This window comes from Lactuca saligna, chromosome 1, assembly GCF_052625555.1.
Source record: "Lactuca saligna cultivar CGN05327 chromosome 1, ASM5262555v1, whole genome shotgun sequence".
Taxonomy (NCBI): domain Eukaryota; kingdom Viridiplantae; phylum Streptophyta; class Magnoliopsida; order Asterales; family Asteraceae; genus Lactuca; species Lactuca saligna.
This window is the reverse complement of record NC_136417.1, coordinates 27,032,217-27,049,444: the sequence shown is the minus strand read 5'-3', so window position 1 is coordinate 27,049,444 and position 17,228 is coordinate 27,032,217. Positions and strand designations below refer to the sequence as shown.

Here is a 17,228-nt window from a genome sequence, read left to right as displayed (position 1 = left end):
GAACAAGAAATCATGCTTCACTTCCTCCTCCTCCAATTATTCTCCCTAACCCACAAGATTGTAAAATTGAAATGTTCAATATCACTCAAGCCCTTTTGGCAAGTAAACATAAAGAAGGCAAGTCGGTGTGTGCACACGTCTTAGGGATGAAGTCACACATTGATAGGTTAAGAATGATGGGATTCGTTGTCGGTGAAGCGATGGCTGTTGATTGGGTTCTTCAGTCACTTCCTAACTCGTATAGTGAGTTCGTAAGAGAGTATTGTATGATGAACCACGACGTGACCCTTATTGATATCACCTATATGCTTATTACTGCTGAATCAACAATGGTTTGGTGCAATAGAAAAGCAAAGTTGATTGGTGAATCTGCCTTCAAGACCTCTATGGATATAGACAAAGGCAATGAAAGACATGCAATGTGACAACCCGATATTTCAACTCTTTGTAATGGCCTAATAGGTCAAGTATTGTAAACATTTTTGAGTTAATAAAATTAACTTTGATAATAAAATGTCCAAAAAGTTTCTATTTAAATTCTTCTATGTTTAAATCTCATTAAACCATGATCGTACGTAAAAAGAACGCCCAAATCCGACTTCGTATATTGAAGTTATGATTTTTCCAAGTTCAGCTTAGCAACAGACAGCTAAAAACTCGAAACGGAGATCGAGCGACATTTGGCCGGAATGACCTAAACGAAAATCGAAGGTCTCGACAATGGTATTTCAACGGTAAAAAGTCTTGGCAAAAACCGACGTCAGATAAAGAAGTTATGAATTTTTAAAGAGATTCCTTAATCACATCATTTTAATAAATAAATAATAAAAATAATTTCGGAATTTACCAACGGAATCTAAACGAAAGTTGTAGATCGTAGTCTGACCTTCGTGGGGATATAAAGAACGTCGAAAACGGAGTTCGTATGAAGGAGATATGAATTTTTGAAGTTTGATAAATAATTTATATATAATTTTTATTAAAAATTCGGTATTATCCGAAGAGGAGTCATCCAAGGGCCGAGGTACGCACCGCGTACCCTCGTACGCCCCGCGTACTCGAGGGCACGGCCTCGGATCATCCACGTCGCCCTATGCGAAGCTACCCGACCCGCCGTCCCATCCGATTCGCTCCATCCGAAATACGTAAGCGATGACGTACGGGTACGCGCTGCGTACGCCCGTACGCCCCGCGTTCGGAGGCGGTTCAGCACCCCTATAAAAGGGATGCGAGCCTTTCCGAAAAATTTGTTCATTTTCTCTCTTTCTCTCACGATCTTGCCTCGATTTCCGTGCCCGTTCAAACCCGAAGCTCTGGTCTTTTTGCTCAAGTCCCGAGGGTCGATTTTACTCTCGAGAATCCCGAGAAAAATCCGTTTCCCGAGACGAAACTCTGCTCGGTTTTCGATCTCGCTATCTTCAAACTTCCAAGTGAGTTCATACCCCTTTATTCAACCTTTGAAATGCTTTTAAATGTTTAAATACTTTATGGGGGGGGAATACACGTTAAACACTTATAGTTATTGCTTCGATCACATGTGATTGCATTAATCACATGTGATTAATAACTAGGAAACCAATGATTTTATCACTGTTCAAACTGTTTTACTTCAAAATGTTTTACAAACTCTTTTACTTATCAAATGCTTTATTGTAAACTTTGTTTTACTACCTATAAATTTGCATGCCCATATATGTATAGTTGTATAAATAATGTTTAAAGGGCTTAGGAAAGCCACCTGTCCTATTTCCTTTTCCTCGATTCGGATGTGGTCTGGTGGAATTTCGGGTGACCATCCGAGGGTCGTTTCAATATTAGTTATATATCATATATACATGTATTGACATAAAAGTACTTCCATATTCATACTTATCAGCACCTCGTTAGTAAGTTACCATCGGGGTAACACGGGATCATACTACTACAATTTCTAGATCAACGAGTCAGTTCGTTCAGGAGTCAATACTTATTACTAAGAGAACATATACAACGATACTAGAACAAGTAGCATTATATTGCATATACACAAATACGTTAACAATTGTGATCCACTGTATGGGAGCATGTCTTAATTGACATGACCCGAGTTGTAGCCAGAGTCTCTTGGAGGGAGAGCGTGAGTTTGCGTATAGATCTATACTGGATTGACTATCCTACACCTCGCTGCTAGCTACAGTGGGACCGATAGGTCTGCGAGTGCCAAACGTCATACCTTATTTTTCGACTATACGTTGTCGATGTTACCAGTCGATAGTATGGTGCAATTTATCACACGATACCTTAATATAAACCCGGTTTAAGGTAGTTAGTACAGCAGTAGTTCATATAAAACAAAACTACCGTACTACAATAATTTACCCATTACATTTTGGTGATAACCTCACTTAAACTTTAATGTACAAACTATATTTTGTTAAATGATAGTTACACTTGGGAAATTACACACTTTTACATCAAACGAGCATACAAAACAGTTAAGCCTTGGTAGAGGGCTACTTTAACAGAAAATATAGGTTTTTCTGAGAGATTCAAACTTTTACAAACACTTACATACATTTACAACTCATACTTGCGACAGGTTCAAACGTTTTGATAATAAACCTCGACACTAAAATACTTATGAATTCACCAGCTTAATGCTGATAAACTCTTTCAAAATAACTTGTATTCTCAGGTCATCAGTAGACAGGTACCGATGCTAGCTTTTGAGAAGATGGAGCGCATTCAAGACTCATCATACTATTTTGATTTACATTATATTTTTGGTGTCTAGAACTGTACGGAACACGCTTGTATTAAAATTTTATATTTAATGCAATGGATGATGTTGTTTGCTTATTTACATTTACTGTGTTGTGATACTTTACATGACGTCCTCCGCCCCGGAACATTTCCGCCATTCTTGGTTTTGGGGTGTGACAGATTGGTATCAGAGCATTGTTTATAGTGAAGCAAGTATATCAACCCATAAAAGATATACTAAACTATAAACCCATTTGGGATTAAAACACTCTGACCAAGAGTCTATACTTTAAATACTAAAATAGTTAATTAAGTATACTAGTCTCCATTCATACTAAAACCAGTGTCACAATGACAAGAACAAGAGTATTACGATTGTTAAATATCACAGGTAAGCTAGGGGATGTATAGTCAGTCCTGGGAATGGCATAGCCTGATCAACTATGCTGGTCCGAGGAGTGATTAGCATATGCCCTAGAATAGTTGTGATGTGTTAACAAGTCTAAAAAAAAAAAAAAAAAAACTTACCAACAATGCCACAAAAAGATCAGTGGAACTTAAACTTAAAATACTATAGGTGTATTTTGTGCTATTAACTACATACATATCTTTTTACCTCTCTTCTCGCGTAGATTTAAATGGTTGGATTCCATCACGACGACCCGTACTTTCCAAATGAAGGCAACATAGGAATGCTCGAAGCAGAGTCTGACAATGAACACCAAATTCCGTTGGATGATCATCAAGCTGAAGGCTTCTCAGATGGATCGGACTCTGAGCCTGAAGTCAACAACCTACCGCTCGTAGGTCAACCCCCGAACAACAACCCTCGACCATCTTTTCCAGGTCCTACTCCCTTATGGGCAAACAACTTGAATCGTTGGAGTGATGAACAGGGTCAACCCTTACCATACTTTGGGGACCGAATCTTTTACAACGTCAGCAATGGTGGCTCTGCTGACCGAACCCTGCCTGTCATTATCCGCAGAATAGCTCGTAATGTCGAGCAAGGTAGAGCAGCCATCGACCGGGTCATGGAGATTGATGCCAACTCAGGTGTCAACACAGTCCGCATCCGCCGTCTTGAAGAAGACATGGAACGGACCCGGAGAACCAATGAAACCCTACAGCAACATCTGGTTGCCTCTCAAGCTGAAGTCATGGAACTCCGAGCTCGTCAAAGTGCTCATGAGCAACACCTTCAAGAGGTGGTCCGTCAAATGAGAGACCTTAGGGTTCTCCCGAGGAATATTCATCGTCGTTAAATGATGTCTAGTACATCATTATCTTTAGGGTTAAGTATTAGCCTTTAACATCTGTGCTCTAAGTAGCACTTATCTGTAAAATATTCCTAACTTTCAGTACTCTAATTAGGAATCTAAGAACTGTCAAACTTTTCTATATGGTATGATGTAAGACCTACTGTTAGGTCGATTTTCCTTGAACTTATTACATCAGTAATACCAGTATTATTGAAATCTATCTAAATTGTGGGAAAAATCTATACACTTGTGTTTTCCTACTAATATTTCTTGTTGTGATTTCAAACACTCATTCAACTGTTGGGCTATGGTTAGTTAGTCCATATAACACTCTCACGTTGCTTACAAAATGATTCTTACCATTTTTCTTACCTTTATAAACTTATAGCTGAAAGATGCCTCCTCGCAAATCTCCCAGGAATAATCCTGCACCACCACCTCCTCCGCCTCCGGTCATCGATACTGCAGCCCTAAATGTTGCCGTAGCTGTAGCGGTGGCAACTGCCATGGCTCAATATCACTCTTCTGATGCTAGCAGAGGTGGAACCCCTGTGGAATCAATCCCGGTTGAAACCCCTGTGCGCTCGAGAGAGTGCTCTTACAAGGATTTCACCAACTGCAAGCCGAAGTCCTTTCATGGGGCCGGCGGAGTCATTGCTCTCTCACAATGGTTCGAGAAGACTGAAGCGGTCTTCGAAATTTGTTCATGCCCTGCTGCGAGCAAAGTGAAATACGCCGCATGCACCTTTGAAGGAAAGGCCCTGACGTGGTGGAACGGCCACGTTAAATCTCTAACTCTCGTCGTAGCCAACGACATAGGCTGGGAAACGATGAAAGACCTCGTGATTGAGGAATACTGCCCGAGGGGCGAGATCCAGAAATTAGAGCAGGAGCTTTGGAGCCTGACCATGAAGGGCACCAACATTGTCGCTTACACCGCCAGATTCAGCACCAAATTTCAATTGGACTGAAATTTGGAATCACGCAACCTGGTTGCATGATGAATAAGAAATTTCATATTTGGAAATTAGACAAATTCGTTGAAAAAGTGTCAAGTGAAGGACTAGGAGATCGAGTACACAAAGTTGTGTGTTGATCAAGTTCACCATAAGAGTAACGAAGATATTCGTCATGATTTACTAAAGGCTTAGTAAATATGATTACACTTACAAGATTAAGTGTAATTCTGAATTGATTAAAGGGTTTAGATCAATAGTAGAACGAATAAGAAGAATCAAGTAGGCAGAAAGATAAGGCAAGAAATCAAGATTAAGACGTGGTGGGCAGCTGTGCTACCATAAGGCAAGAAATCAAGATTAAGAAAGTTCGGTCCATATGAGTTTGAATTTGTCTTAAACTTTGGTTTTAACAAATTCACATGGATAGGAACACATACACTGTTTAAATCTAAGTGTCATAAGATTTACTCCTTCATGAAAATGATTGTGAGGAAATGCTTTCACTAAGAAAGATTTTAAGAAGATAGTGATTGTAAAATTGCATTCTCGAATTCAATTATGGTTACGGTATCCCTTTCCATGATTTGAATTGTGAGGTTTGACAATTAGTCTTAAATGTTTACACTCACATATAAACTATCTAAGGCAAAGGTGTATAAGTTCAAGAAGCCTTGATAAAAGATTATCAAAGCACCAAGTATTAGAAACATGGACTTAAGAAATTCAATAAGTATTGTTTTTCTGGAAGTTAAGATGTTTTGAATACATGTCGAAGCTAGTGGGAGCATAAATGTTATGTTTTATAGTAATCATCATGATAGTGGGAGCATAAAAGTTATGATTGCATGATTATTATGGAAAGTATTGCAAATTGGCAATATTAATTATAGAAAACAAGAGTCATTCTTTGCAAAGTCGTAAGGATGGAATAGTTGTTTTGCTATAATTAAGGGAGAGAATATTATGCTTCATTTCAAATATAAAGGATTAGGTTGTGGAATGTTAATAATATTAGTCAAAGGTACATAGTGTGTTCTTAAAATTTCGATTATGATTACGGCATTGCTCTTCACAATTCGAATTTTGAGAACATAGAAAATAAAACATTGTGCGTCGTGTCCCATACGCTTCGGGTATAGGAGCGATTGCAAATGCTTTAATGTTTGACCATTCTAAAATTTTCCAAATGTCCAGCGCATTTAGAGGGAAAAGGGACTAGAATTGGTTTTGACTAAAATAATTAAACAACTATCAAAGGACGATTCGATGTTCGATGAGAATTGGTCGCTTGTGAGTAGTTGGAAGTATAGTATTGGAAATTATGGAAATGTTTCCATATTGGATGGACAATATCAACATCATTACGAATAGATAAGATTCTATTAAGAATAAGTTGTCATATGGAACATATGGAAGCGTGTCCATATTGGGAAGTAAATATTGAAAATCTATGTCTAGATTAGAAACTTTTATGCAAAAGGATGTTCAAAGGAATGTACTTTGAGTGAGAGACATCATATCTAAGGAATTGTCTTTGTAACAATCTACGTTAGAAGACTTTGTAATATCATTGGCAATAGTCTTTGAGACTTTGGTGCAGTGACATTACAAAAGGATCGTTGCATAAAGTGTTAGAATCTAGTATATTCTATAAGTAACAAGAATTTGATATTCTTACACTTAAGAAAATGGATTTGGAGTTGTAAAATGAGAATGATTGGAAATGTGTTCAATTTGTCTATTTCACAAAAGTAAGAACCATAGGTAAACATTGTGTGCATGCTAGGAGCATGGGACAAGTGTAATAATTCAAGTAAGAAGTTGATTACCCGAAATGACAAATAATGAGTAATCGATATGGTGATAAATAAAACGTGTTTTATTTATACTCAAAGGTTTGAGGCCATATGGGATTAGTATTATTCTTGTGTTTCACCTTGCATGTTTTGACTTCCAGAATAATTGAGTTTATCAAGAATAATCGAATTATTCGAACAGACCACAGTCGTTCATATGTTGGAAGTAGATATGAATGAAGACTGTCGTGAATTGGTGTGTGGATTGTCTAAAAGAGTATTAGACATAAGCAAATGTTTGCTGCAATGTTCATGAGTGCTTACGAATATGATTTGAGCATTGGATTAAACCCACGCTCACTTGGATCACACCATGAATTGTATCACAAGTGATTGGTGAGACGATATCATCTTATATTCTTGAAACCGAGATGTGTGAGTTGTATCTTGCTAATCGGTTGCACATTGATAATATGTAAACGCAATAGTAACTTGGTGTTATAAAACATATTGTTGTGTGTGATTTGGTTAGTGAGTGCAAGCAATCATTGTATCAAAGTTTATCCGTTCCTTTTATCCAAGGTAGGATAAAAGCGATATCTTTGGGCCCCTCGATGGTTTAGTGATGACAAACGTAAATGCTCGACCGGGCTAGGGCTAATTTGATTTGTTCAATTAGTCTGTCGTCATAAATCAGAAATCGAGAAGTAGTACAAAGAGAATGATTAAAAATCATATCTCATACGATATCTAGAATGGAGGAATATATGATCCCTTATATAAGGACACGCGTATCTGATTGGATCAGAGTTGACAGCGGCTTTGGAAAGCTATGATTGCAGATCAGGATCTGAAGTCATACGCAGAATAGTTATTAGACTTATCCAAGTGGGAGACTGTTGGATTAGTGTCTAAGTCCATAACTATTTTGGTATGTACTTGACCCGATGGTGCATGGTCCTTTTGGGTTGCCTTCACTAAAGCAACTTGATTGGAGAAATATATATAGAGAGAGGATAATATGATTTATTAATATGTTATAAGAATAATATATTAAATGAGAAATCATATTTGTTTAATTAATATTGGTCAATAATTAATTAGGAATTAATTTTGTGATCAAGTGTAATTAATTAAACTAGAGGGGCTGATTTGTAATTATGTGATAGTTACAAAATAAGGTAAGGATTATCTTATTATTAGGTTGGACGAATTTAAGGTGATAAGGCCTTAGAATTCGACTATGACAAGGATTGAATGATTATCTTATGGGTTGTTTTGTGGATAAGCAACTAGATAAGGATAATGACTGAAACCCTATCTCTACACCTATATAAAGACCCTAAGGCTCATGAATTCGGGTATCGCTTCCCAAGAAGTCCTAAGGACGAATTCTAACCTCTCTCCTCTCTCTTTATACCTTCTCCATTTGCTCTTGGTGTTTGTAAGCCATTAGAGGAGTGACACTTGTGACTCTAAGCCTTCCAAAGTCAATTCAAGGAGGAATTAGGATTGTTATTGCTACATAACAATCAAGGTAATATCTTAAACCTAATTATATGTTAATATTGATTTCCATATGCTAGAATTAGGGTTTATAGTCTTGGATTCAAAGCATGTACAATAGAGAAACCTAGATCCAAGCATTAGGGTTTGTATGAGCACATATGATGTCTTATGATAAAAACCCATTAAGGAGATGAGAGGTAAATATGATGTAGGAGATGACCCTTAGGATAATTCCTTAGGGAAGGTACTTAAGAAATAAATGGAGATAACGGGGATGGGTAATTGGGTTGATTGTTTGATGATTGAATATAATAATTATATTATTGTGAGTTGAAAACCTTATATGCTCACCAGGCTCCCAAGCCTGACCCACTCAGTTTAATTGTATCACAGGTATCGATACGAAGCTGCTTTGCACTGAGAGATTAAAGGAGATGTAAATCATTAGTGTAATTGAATGTAAGTTCTGTTTATGCTTATATGTCTGTATCGGAACATGACATCCCGAGGTTTTATTATTAAATGAAAATACATTCTCTTTGAGAAATGTTTTGATAAGTTATTATCATATCTTGTTTTGGGAACAAATTCCGCAACCGTTTTCTTTAAAAGATTACTCTGATTTTATAAAACAAAGCATAAACAAATCGGTCTTTTCTGGTCGTGAAAATGGGGATGTCACAGCAGATGCGCCAAATAGAGAATGTCATAATGCTAGCAGATACGCTTAAGCAAAATGTCGGCAGATGCGTCAAATAGAGAATGTCATAATATTAGCAGATGCGCTTATAGGATAATTCTAGCAGATGCGCTTATAGGATAAGGTCGGCAGATGCACCAAATAGTGAATATTGTAATCCTGGCAGATGCGCTTAAAGGATAACGTTGGTAGATGCGCCTTATAGTGAATGTCGTAATCCTGGTAGAGGCGCTTAAATGATAAAGTTGGTAGATGCGCCTTAAGTAACAGTGGAGTTTGTGTTTATTCCTTAAAGTCAATCTTTAGGAATGAATGAATGAAGGATAGATGATTCTTAGGGTAAAACCTTAAGAAATAAAGAAGATAATGGGGATGGGTAATTGGGTTGATTGTTTGATGGTTGAATATATTAATTATATTATTGTGGGTTGAAAACCCTATATGCTCACTAGGCTCCCAAGCCTGACCCACTCAGTTTTCTTTGTATCACAGGTATCAATATGAAGACATATTTCACCGAGAGATTTAAAGGAGATGTAAATCATTAGTGTAAATAAATGTAAGTTTTATTTATGCTCATGTGTCTGTATCGGAATATGACATCCCGAGATTTTGTTATATAATGAAAATACATTTCTTTAAAGGAATGCTTTGATAAATTCTTATCATATTTGTTTTGGGAACAAATTCCACAACTATTTTTTTTTTTTAAGATTACTTTGATTTTAAAAACAAAGCATAAACAACTCGGTCTTTTCTGGCCGTGAAATTGGGGATGTCACATATGATGGCATGACACACACCACAATTTTAGCCCGGGTGTTAGACTATGATATTTTCGACATGACCATGACATTAGTTTGATATGATACATATTTTATGACATTTTATGACACACGACTTATGACTTTCTTATATGATATTTGGATGTTATGGTTTTAGTAATGTTTTCAAACGAAGTTTTTGGCTTGTATTTTTAGGATGTTTCACGTAAAGTTGCGAACTTTACATGCATGCATAGCCTCACATGGCCATAACAACACTATCCTTCAAATAAGGTTCTTATGCATGGAGAGGGAATGAACTCAATAAAAGATGCAACTTTATGATATTTGGGGCCTAAGGAGGTCCAGATCTAGAACCATATCCTTGTGATAGGTTCAGATTTAAGCTTGCTTCCATTTCCTCAAAGTTGGCCACAACTCTCAAATAGAATTTATGCTTTAGGTAACAGGTGCATACCTCAAATCAATGCCCAAGACGAACTAGATGCTAGATCTAGTGTTTTCCCCCTTGATACTTCTTCCTCAAACTTGGAATCCTCCCCAAAGACTCAAGGATAAGCTCCCAATTGATCATACTTTACTCACAAGAGGGTGTGCGACCGTAAACGTTCTTCTATGGTGCTAAGGGAGGCTACTGGGGCGGATAATGACGTTTATAAATGGGGCAATCCCAAAATTTAGGGTTTTCTTTAAACAGTTTGGACTCGCCGAGTTGACCTTCGACTCGTCGAGTCGGTCCCGTTCCACGTTTCCTGCTCTCACGACCCTACTCAACGAGTTGACCTCCTAACTCGCCGAGTCCATGCATAAATCCTTTCCATTACAAACCATGTGTTACAACTTATAATGCCACGATAATAATGAAACATAACAATTTGTATCAAATTAACATGTACCCCCCCCCCCCCCCCCCCCAAAAAAAAAAAAAAAAAAATTTTTTTTTTTTGATAAAAAGCTTAAAAAACGGTCGTGAAACTCACCATTGACGCTTGCAACTATTGATGTAGGGATTCACATTATTTATATAAAATGCGATTTTGTTTTATTATTTATTGAGTTAATACTTTTAACTTTATACAAGTGTCATATAAAACCCTTTCGGTAACTCCACTTTAAATGCAAGAAGGCGATGAAGGTAACAAACAATGAATGTCATTTAAAAGCCAACCTTATTGGGAATCAAAACGACCTACCTTCAAGCTCCTTTACAACAATAAAATGGATGAGCTTAGTCATTGTAAAAGTAACAATGCACATTTAAAATGCGACATGCAATGCCAAAATGTTTGTTTTAGTGTTATACATATAATTTATATTTTACAATATATAACATAATTAATATATATATATATATATATATATATATATATATATATATATATTAATTCTATTGATTTATAATTAACAATTAAATTATATGAGTTATAATTTGTTGACTTTTAATTAATATTATTATTAAATCAAATTGAATTTATCTTTTAGTATGAATGCTAGTTTGTATGTGTTTAAAATTGAAAATATTGAGCAACCAAAGATAAAAACGGATCTATGAGAAATATGGAATTTCAGGTTCCACGACGTGGTGAAAGAGCTGCCACTTCGTGCGGGACACATGAAACATGTAACTTATTTAAATTATTATTTCAGGTTCTCAGCAGCGGACCACGACGTGGTCAAGAATAGACCACGACGTGTCGACGAGAGTCATTGTTATCCGTGGCGAATAGGCAACATGACCAAAAAATATCGTTTTTTCAAGCATAAACAAATTTAATTTTAACCAAGTTAAATCAAATAGAGCGATGGTGGTGGTGAGAGAGTGAGGCGGTGGTTTGGAGGAACTTCCAGCGGCAGAAGGAACCGGAAGGTTATTATTGTAGCCCTATCTCCAAAGAACGAAAGCAACTCAAGAATCTATTGTTCATCAACGTTACTAAGCCGGCACAACTGATACCAATCAAAAACGCTAAACCACAAACCACCGGCTGTAAACTTGTACTGTACACAAGCACGTTTAAAATTTTACTGTATATATAATTAATTGAGAATCAATCAAAATTAATTTTGAAATTGACTTTTGGTTAATTAAAATTAATTAAATGTACAATGGTTGAACTGTTATTCAATAGTTGAACAAAAAAGAAGATCTAGAAGCTCCCTATGAGGAGGGCATTTTTGGTGCCCTAGATAGAGTTTCTAGAAGCCTACAACTAATAAAATAAAACTAGATAATTACTGATTTAAAATATTATCATTTTAAATTCAAATATATAGTTTATGGGAATGCCAGAAAACTATATAAAGAGGCATACCCCTTAGATCCTAGGGTTTCCTTGAATTTTAGGTGTGACACATTAGAAGCTACCATACTTTTTGGAGCTAAATTTCCAAAGAAACTTCAAGTGTTCTGATTAACTTAATTCGACTTAAGCAAATGTATGTGGTTCTATTCATGATTTCGATTATCATAGGGTTTTGCTAGTTTTGTTTCATAAGCATGCTTATTAATTGTGAAAATCCATAGATCCATTTAGGTTGCACATGCTTTTAAGAGTTAAATGAAATTTCCAATATACAATGTAATTATAACTAAAAAATCCTAATAAATATATCGTAGATGATTAACTCGAGATAAATGCGACACAAAATTCATACACATATATATTATCATAGTCGTAATAGACGAGCAATACATAAAAGTCAACAAAGAACAAATTTCTTCGTGACCGATGTGACGTAGTTGCATCAGAAGTATAACCTCTTTTACACTTATTCAGAATCATCGTACAAAAAATAAAACGAAGAACAATCGGCAAGTCGCAAGTCGCAACAGAAATTGAAAAGTAAAAGAACAGTTAAACACACATACAAATTGCAAATAACATACGCTAATCCGAAATCCAACCAAATAAAAATCTACATGAAAAAAGGAACGGAAAGCATACCCCAAAAGCTTGGAAACGAAGCAAACGAGGAGAGGGGATCCGAACAACAATTAGACAATCAAAATTAAACCCAAACAACAAGCACATTTGAACGAAAACAATAAAACACATGACATGCATGCAAGGAAATTAGCTCCAACCCAACCGATTGACACAAATCAGCTATAACACAGCCAATAAACGCAAATCGGTTCCAACCCAACTAATGAAAGTACGCAAATCCGCTCAAACCCAGCCAATAGACGCAATCCGGAAACCACTAAAATAACACCTCTTACTTTTCATAAATCACACCTCTATTAATATATTTATACACTGTTGATATAAAAATACGGTTTTAACCTTAAAGCATAAAGAATTACTAGAAATCAAATTTGCACACCCAAGCCTAGTTGAAGCCGTGTAGGTGCGTCTATCAGCCAACCATTCTGTAAGGTTTTTAGTAGACGTACTTAACCCGCCGGCGACACCGTTGTTTTCCTTTTCCCCCTTCTAGCATCCAAACCCTAAATCTGAAACCGTAACCATTATCCCAGTTTTGGTCAATTAAGAAACCAGTGTTCGATTTTGGTTCCAGTTTCCCTCTGAACAAATCGTTGTTCATCGTGTAACGCAAATAATCGAAGATGGTGTTGGCGGAGTTAGGGGGGAGCATTTCACGTGCTCTCCAGCAGATGAGCAATGCCACGATCATCGACGAGAAGGTCCTTAATGATTGCTTAAACGAGATCACGCGCGCTCTTCTTCAATCCGATGTTCAGTTCAAGCTCGTTCGTGATATGCAAGCCAATATTAAGAAGATCGTCAATCTCGATGATCTCGCTGCAGGTCATAACAAGCGTAGAATCATCCAGCAGGTGCATATTCTTGTTGTAGTAGTTGTTTTTTCCCTCATATTTGTCGATCCGGTGTAATCTAAGCATATGTTGAATTAGTTAATTTGGATTGCTAGTCATTGACTGGATTATATGTGGCTGCTACAAGAAATTTGAAATAGGAAAATAAGGCAATGAAATTTGAATATAGTTGAACCAGTTACAAACAGGGTGTGATTTAAGAAGTCCGGTTCCAGTGATTGAAACTATACTTCAGCAAAATGTATAAAATCGATTCAGATTGAATTTCTATTCCAAACTACAAACATTCTAGCTGATAATAGTTGTTTACATAATGGAGGAGACATCTGTTTTTTATATTTTTCTAGTGTTTAGAATGTCTGCTTATGCTGTAGACGCTCGTGATACAGTGGCTTATATCGGCACAATGTTGTTAGATTCACTTTGTCCTGTTTAACAATGATTTATCTATGTCTCCTAGGCTATATTTACCGAGCTCTGCAAGATGTTAGATCCTGGGAAGCCATCTTTCACACCCAAGAAAAGCAAACCAAGTGTTGTCATGTTTGTGGGTTTACAAGGTATTCTGTTCATGTAGCTTTTGTTGTTTGTAAACTGTAAATTGTCATCATACATTTATTTCCATTATTTTATGTATTTGGATCCTTGATGACATGTGCTACTGTGAATGACTCAGGGTCTGGGAAAACTACCACTTGTACAAAATATGCATACCACCACCAAAAGAAGGGCTGGAAACCAGCTTTGGTATGTGCAGATACATTCAGAGCCGGTGCTTTTGATCAATTGAAGCAGAATGCAACAAAAGCTAAGATTCCATTTTATGGAAGGTTGTTTATTTATCTGTTGAAGACTTGAGAAATAATTAAATCAAGAAATTCATCATATGATATGCAAAAACTTGTAGGTTTATGAAATGTAGTAATCCTCATTTTTTGATTACAGTTACATGGAGTCAGACCCTGTGAAAATTGCTGTGGAAGGTGTTGAGAGGTTCAAGAAGGAAAATTGTGATCTTATTATTGTTGATACAAGTGGTCGACATAAACAAGAAGTAGCCCTTTTTGAAGAAATGCGCCAAGTTTCTGAAGCAACGGTATACCCTCGAGTTCTTTTTTGTTAGATTTTATTTTTAAAGTTTTCAGTTTTTTTTAATTAAATTTTGTTTAATCATGCAGAAACCGGATCTTGTTATCTTTGTGATGGATAGCAGTATTGGTCAAGCTGCATTTGACCAAGCTCAAGCTTTTAAGCAAAGTGTTGCTGTTGGAGCTGTAATTGTTACTAAAATGGATGGTCATGCAAAGGGAGGTGGAGCTCTTAGTGCGTAAGTGTCATTGTCTTAATGCTGTTATTAGTCATTACCTCTAAACAGAAGGGTAAAATGGTCATTTATTCACATTCAGACAATTCCCTTCAGACCAAAAAAGAAACAGACTCTGTGTATACAACTGTACAGACATTGTTTGCCTATTCAGCACTTTATCCATACAACAGTTATTGAGAAAAAATGAAAACACTCAACTTTTTTTCATTTTATTATCTTCTCTTATCATATACGCAGAGTTGCAGCGACAAAAAGTCCAGTCATATTTATTGGGACTGGTGAACATATGGATGAATTTGAAACTTTTGATGTTAAACCGTTTGTCAGCCGTCTTCTAGGTTTGTATTGTTTTTGTATGATTTTATTCATATGAAGTTGAATTCTATATGAAATAATGGATGGAAACTTTGTGTTGCATTTGAATTTTAGGCATGGGTGACTTGTCTGGATTCATGGACAAAATTCAAGAGGTTGTTCCTATGGATCAGCAGCCTGAGCTTCTGCAAAAACTCTCAGAAGGGAATTTTACAATGAGGATTATGTATGAGCAGTTTCAGAACTTGCTCAAAATGGGTCCCATCAACCAGGTTCTTGATGCTTTTACTTTTACTTTTCTTGTTTAAGTTTATTTTTACTTTCACATGATTGAAATCGGTTCTGTGATTCTGTGGGAGTTGACCGGAGTTGGAATTTAATTCCATTTCAATCCTCTTTTTAGTTCCTAACATGTCCTCATTAAAAAAAATCAAATATTCTCATGTCTTTGGATTCTCCATCTGCTTTCTCTCTTCTTGCTCATGAATTCCATTCCATTTCCTGCCAACCAAATGCACATAACAGAACTCAGTTCCTTCAGATTCCTAATCCTTTGGTTTGTGGATTCCAACGGAATTGGAATTCGAGATTCCATTCTGGTGTACCATATAAGGATCTGATATTACAGGTGGATTCCAGCAGAGTTGGAATTCGAGATTCCGTTCTGGTGTACCTCATATAAGGATTAGATATTACAGTTGTGGCTTTAGTTCGTTAGTAAGGGCGATAAGGTCATTCTCCTATTAGATCAGTTAGGTCGGTGCTAGTTGAGTATAAATATGAGTTAGGTGTGTAATTCCAATTCCATTCTTCCATTTTTATTAGAAGACCAAAATACCTTTATATATTGAAGTAAACAAAAAATAATATCTATTGTTGGGTTTCATTCCATTTTCTGCCAACCAAATGCATGATAGTTTACTTCAAGTTCCATCTATTCAACAAACATTATGCCACTTCCCATTTCTTTGACAGGTTCCAAATTCCTTTCAAAATACTCTGCTAACAAAATTTTGATTTTTCTATTTGTTGTTTTAAAAACACGAAAAGTCATGAGGGAATATGCATGTGTTTTAATATGGTTGGTTTTATGGCATAGGTTTTCTCAATGCTTCCAGGATTCAGTTCCGAATTAATGCCAAAAGGGCGTGAAAAAGAAAGCCAAGCAAAGATCAAACGATACATGACAATGATGGATTCAATGACTAACGAAGGTCGGAATCAACCAACCCATGAAACAAGTAATCATAAATCCACATCCAAACATCGGAATTAACAATTCCAATCCTTTTTCATTTGCAGAGTTAGATAGCACAAACCCAAAGCTGATGAACGATTCAAGGATGATGCGAATAGCAAGAGGTGCGGGTCGTCAGTTGAGAGAAGTGGTTGAAATGTTTGAAGAATATAAAAGGCTAGCAAAAATATGGAGCAAAATGAAAGGGCTTAAAATCCCTAAAAAGGGAGATATGAGTGCCTTATCAAGAAACATGAATGCACAACACATGAGTAAGGTGCTTCCACCACAGATGTTGAAGCAAATTGGTGGCATGGGTGGCTTACAAAATCTGATGAAACAAATGGGTTCTAGCAAAGACATGATGGGTATGTTTGGTGGTGCTGATAAGTAGCACTGTAGTAGACCATGGCATCAACTTGGTTAAAATGCAACATAAATGTTTTTGCTTAATTATACATTTCGCTAGAATTTTTGAAACTAGTTATGTGGTTATCATAGAGATTGTAAAAGACTATTTGGATGTGCTTATGTAGATTGTACATGATTTCGACATGAGATAACAAAAGAGCAACTTTATATTGTGTTTGACAGATTTGGATTGAATAATAGGACAACAACTGTAATTTCCCGTCTCATGCAAAATGTCCAAACACCAAAATGTTGGATGTAGGGTGAACAATTGGACCGGATTGACTCTTGGACCGGATTGATTTCAGAGAATATTGTGGACTGTGGACCGGATCGGATGAGACTTATGGGGTTCAGGTCCAAGTTTTCCGATTCTTGAACCC

General features: G+C 36.4%; 1 protein-coding gene across 1 annotated transcript; it reads left to right on the top strand.

Moving 5' to 3' along the window:
- The first annotated feature begins 13,064 nt into the window (after positions 1 to 13,064).
- Positions 13,065 to 17,027, top strand: LOC145029869 (signal recognition particle subunit SRP54 2-like). The gene is made up of 9 exons (XM_078978324.1): positions 13,065 to 13,555; positions 14,016 to 14,115; positions 14,232 to 14,385; positions 14,501 to 14,651; positions 14,734 to 14,882; positions 15,120 to 15,220; positions 15,312 to 15,469; positions 16,297 to 16,411; positions 16,500 to 17,027. The coding sequence occupies exons 1-9, from the start codon at positions 13,325 to 13,327 to the stop codon at positions 16,826 to 16,828; spliced, it is 1,488 nt and encodes a 495-aa protein (XP_078834450.1). The 5' UTR covers positions 13,065 to 13,324; the 3' UTR covers positions 16,829 to 17,027.
- Positions 17,028 to 17,228: the final 201 nt, after the last annotated feature.

Bases quoted from the DNA above. Each gene is read 5' to 3' on its own strand.
- LOC145029869 (XM_078978324.1), top strand. From the start codon at position 13,325: ATGGTGTTGGCGGAGTTAGGGGGGAGCATTTCACGTGCTCTCCAGCAG. The intron at 14,386-14,500 runs GTTGTTTATTTA...TTTTGATTACAG, and splicing joins AAGATTCCATTTTATGGAAG to TTACATGGAGTCAGACCCTG. The intron at 14,652-14,733 runs GTATACCCTCGA...TTAATCATGCAG, and splicing joins GCCAAGTTTCTGAAGCAACG to AAACCGGATCTTGTTATCTT.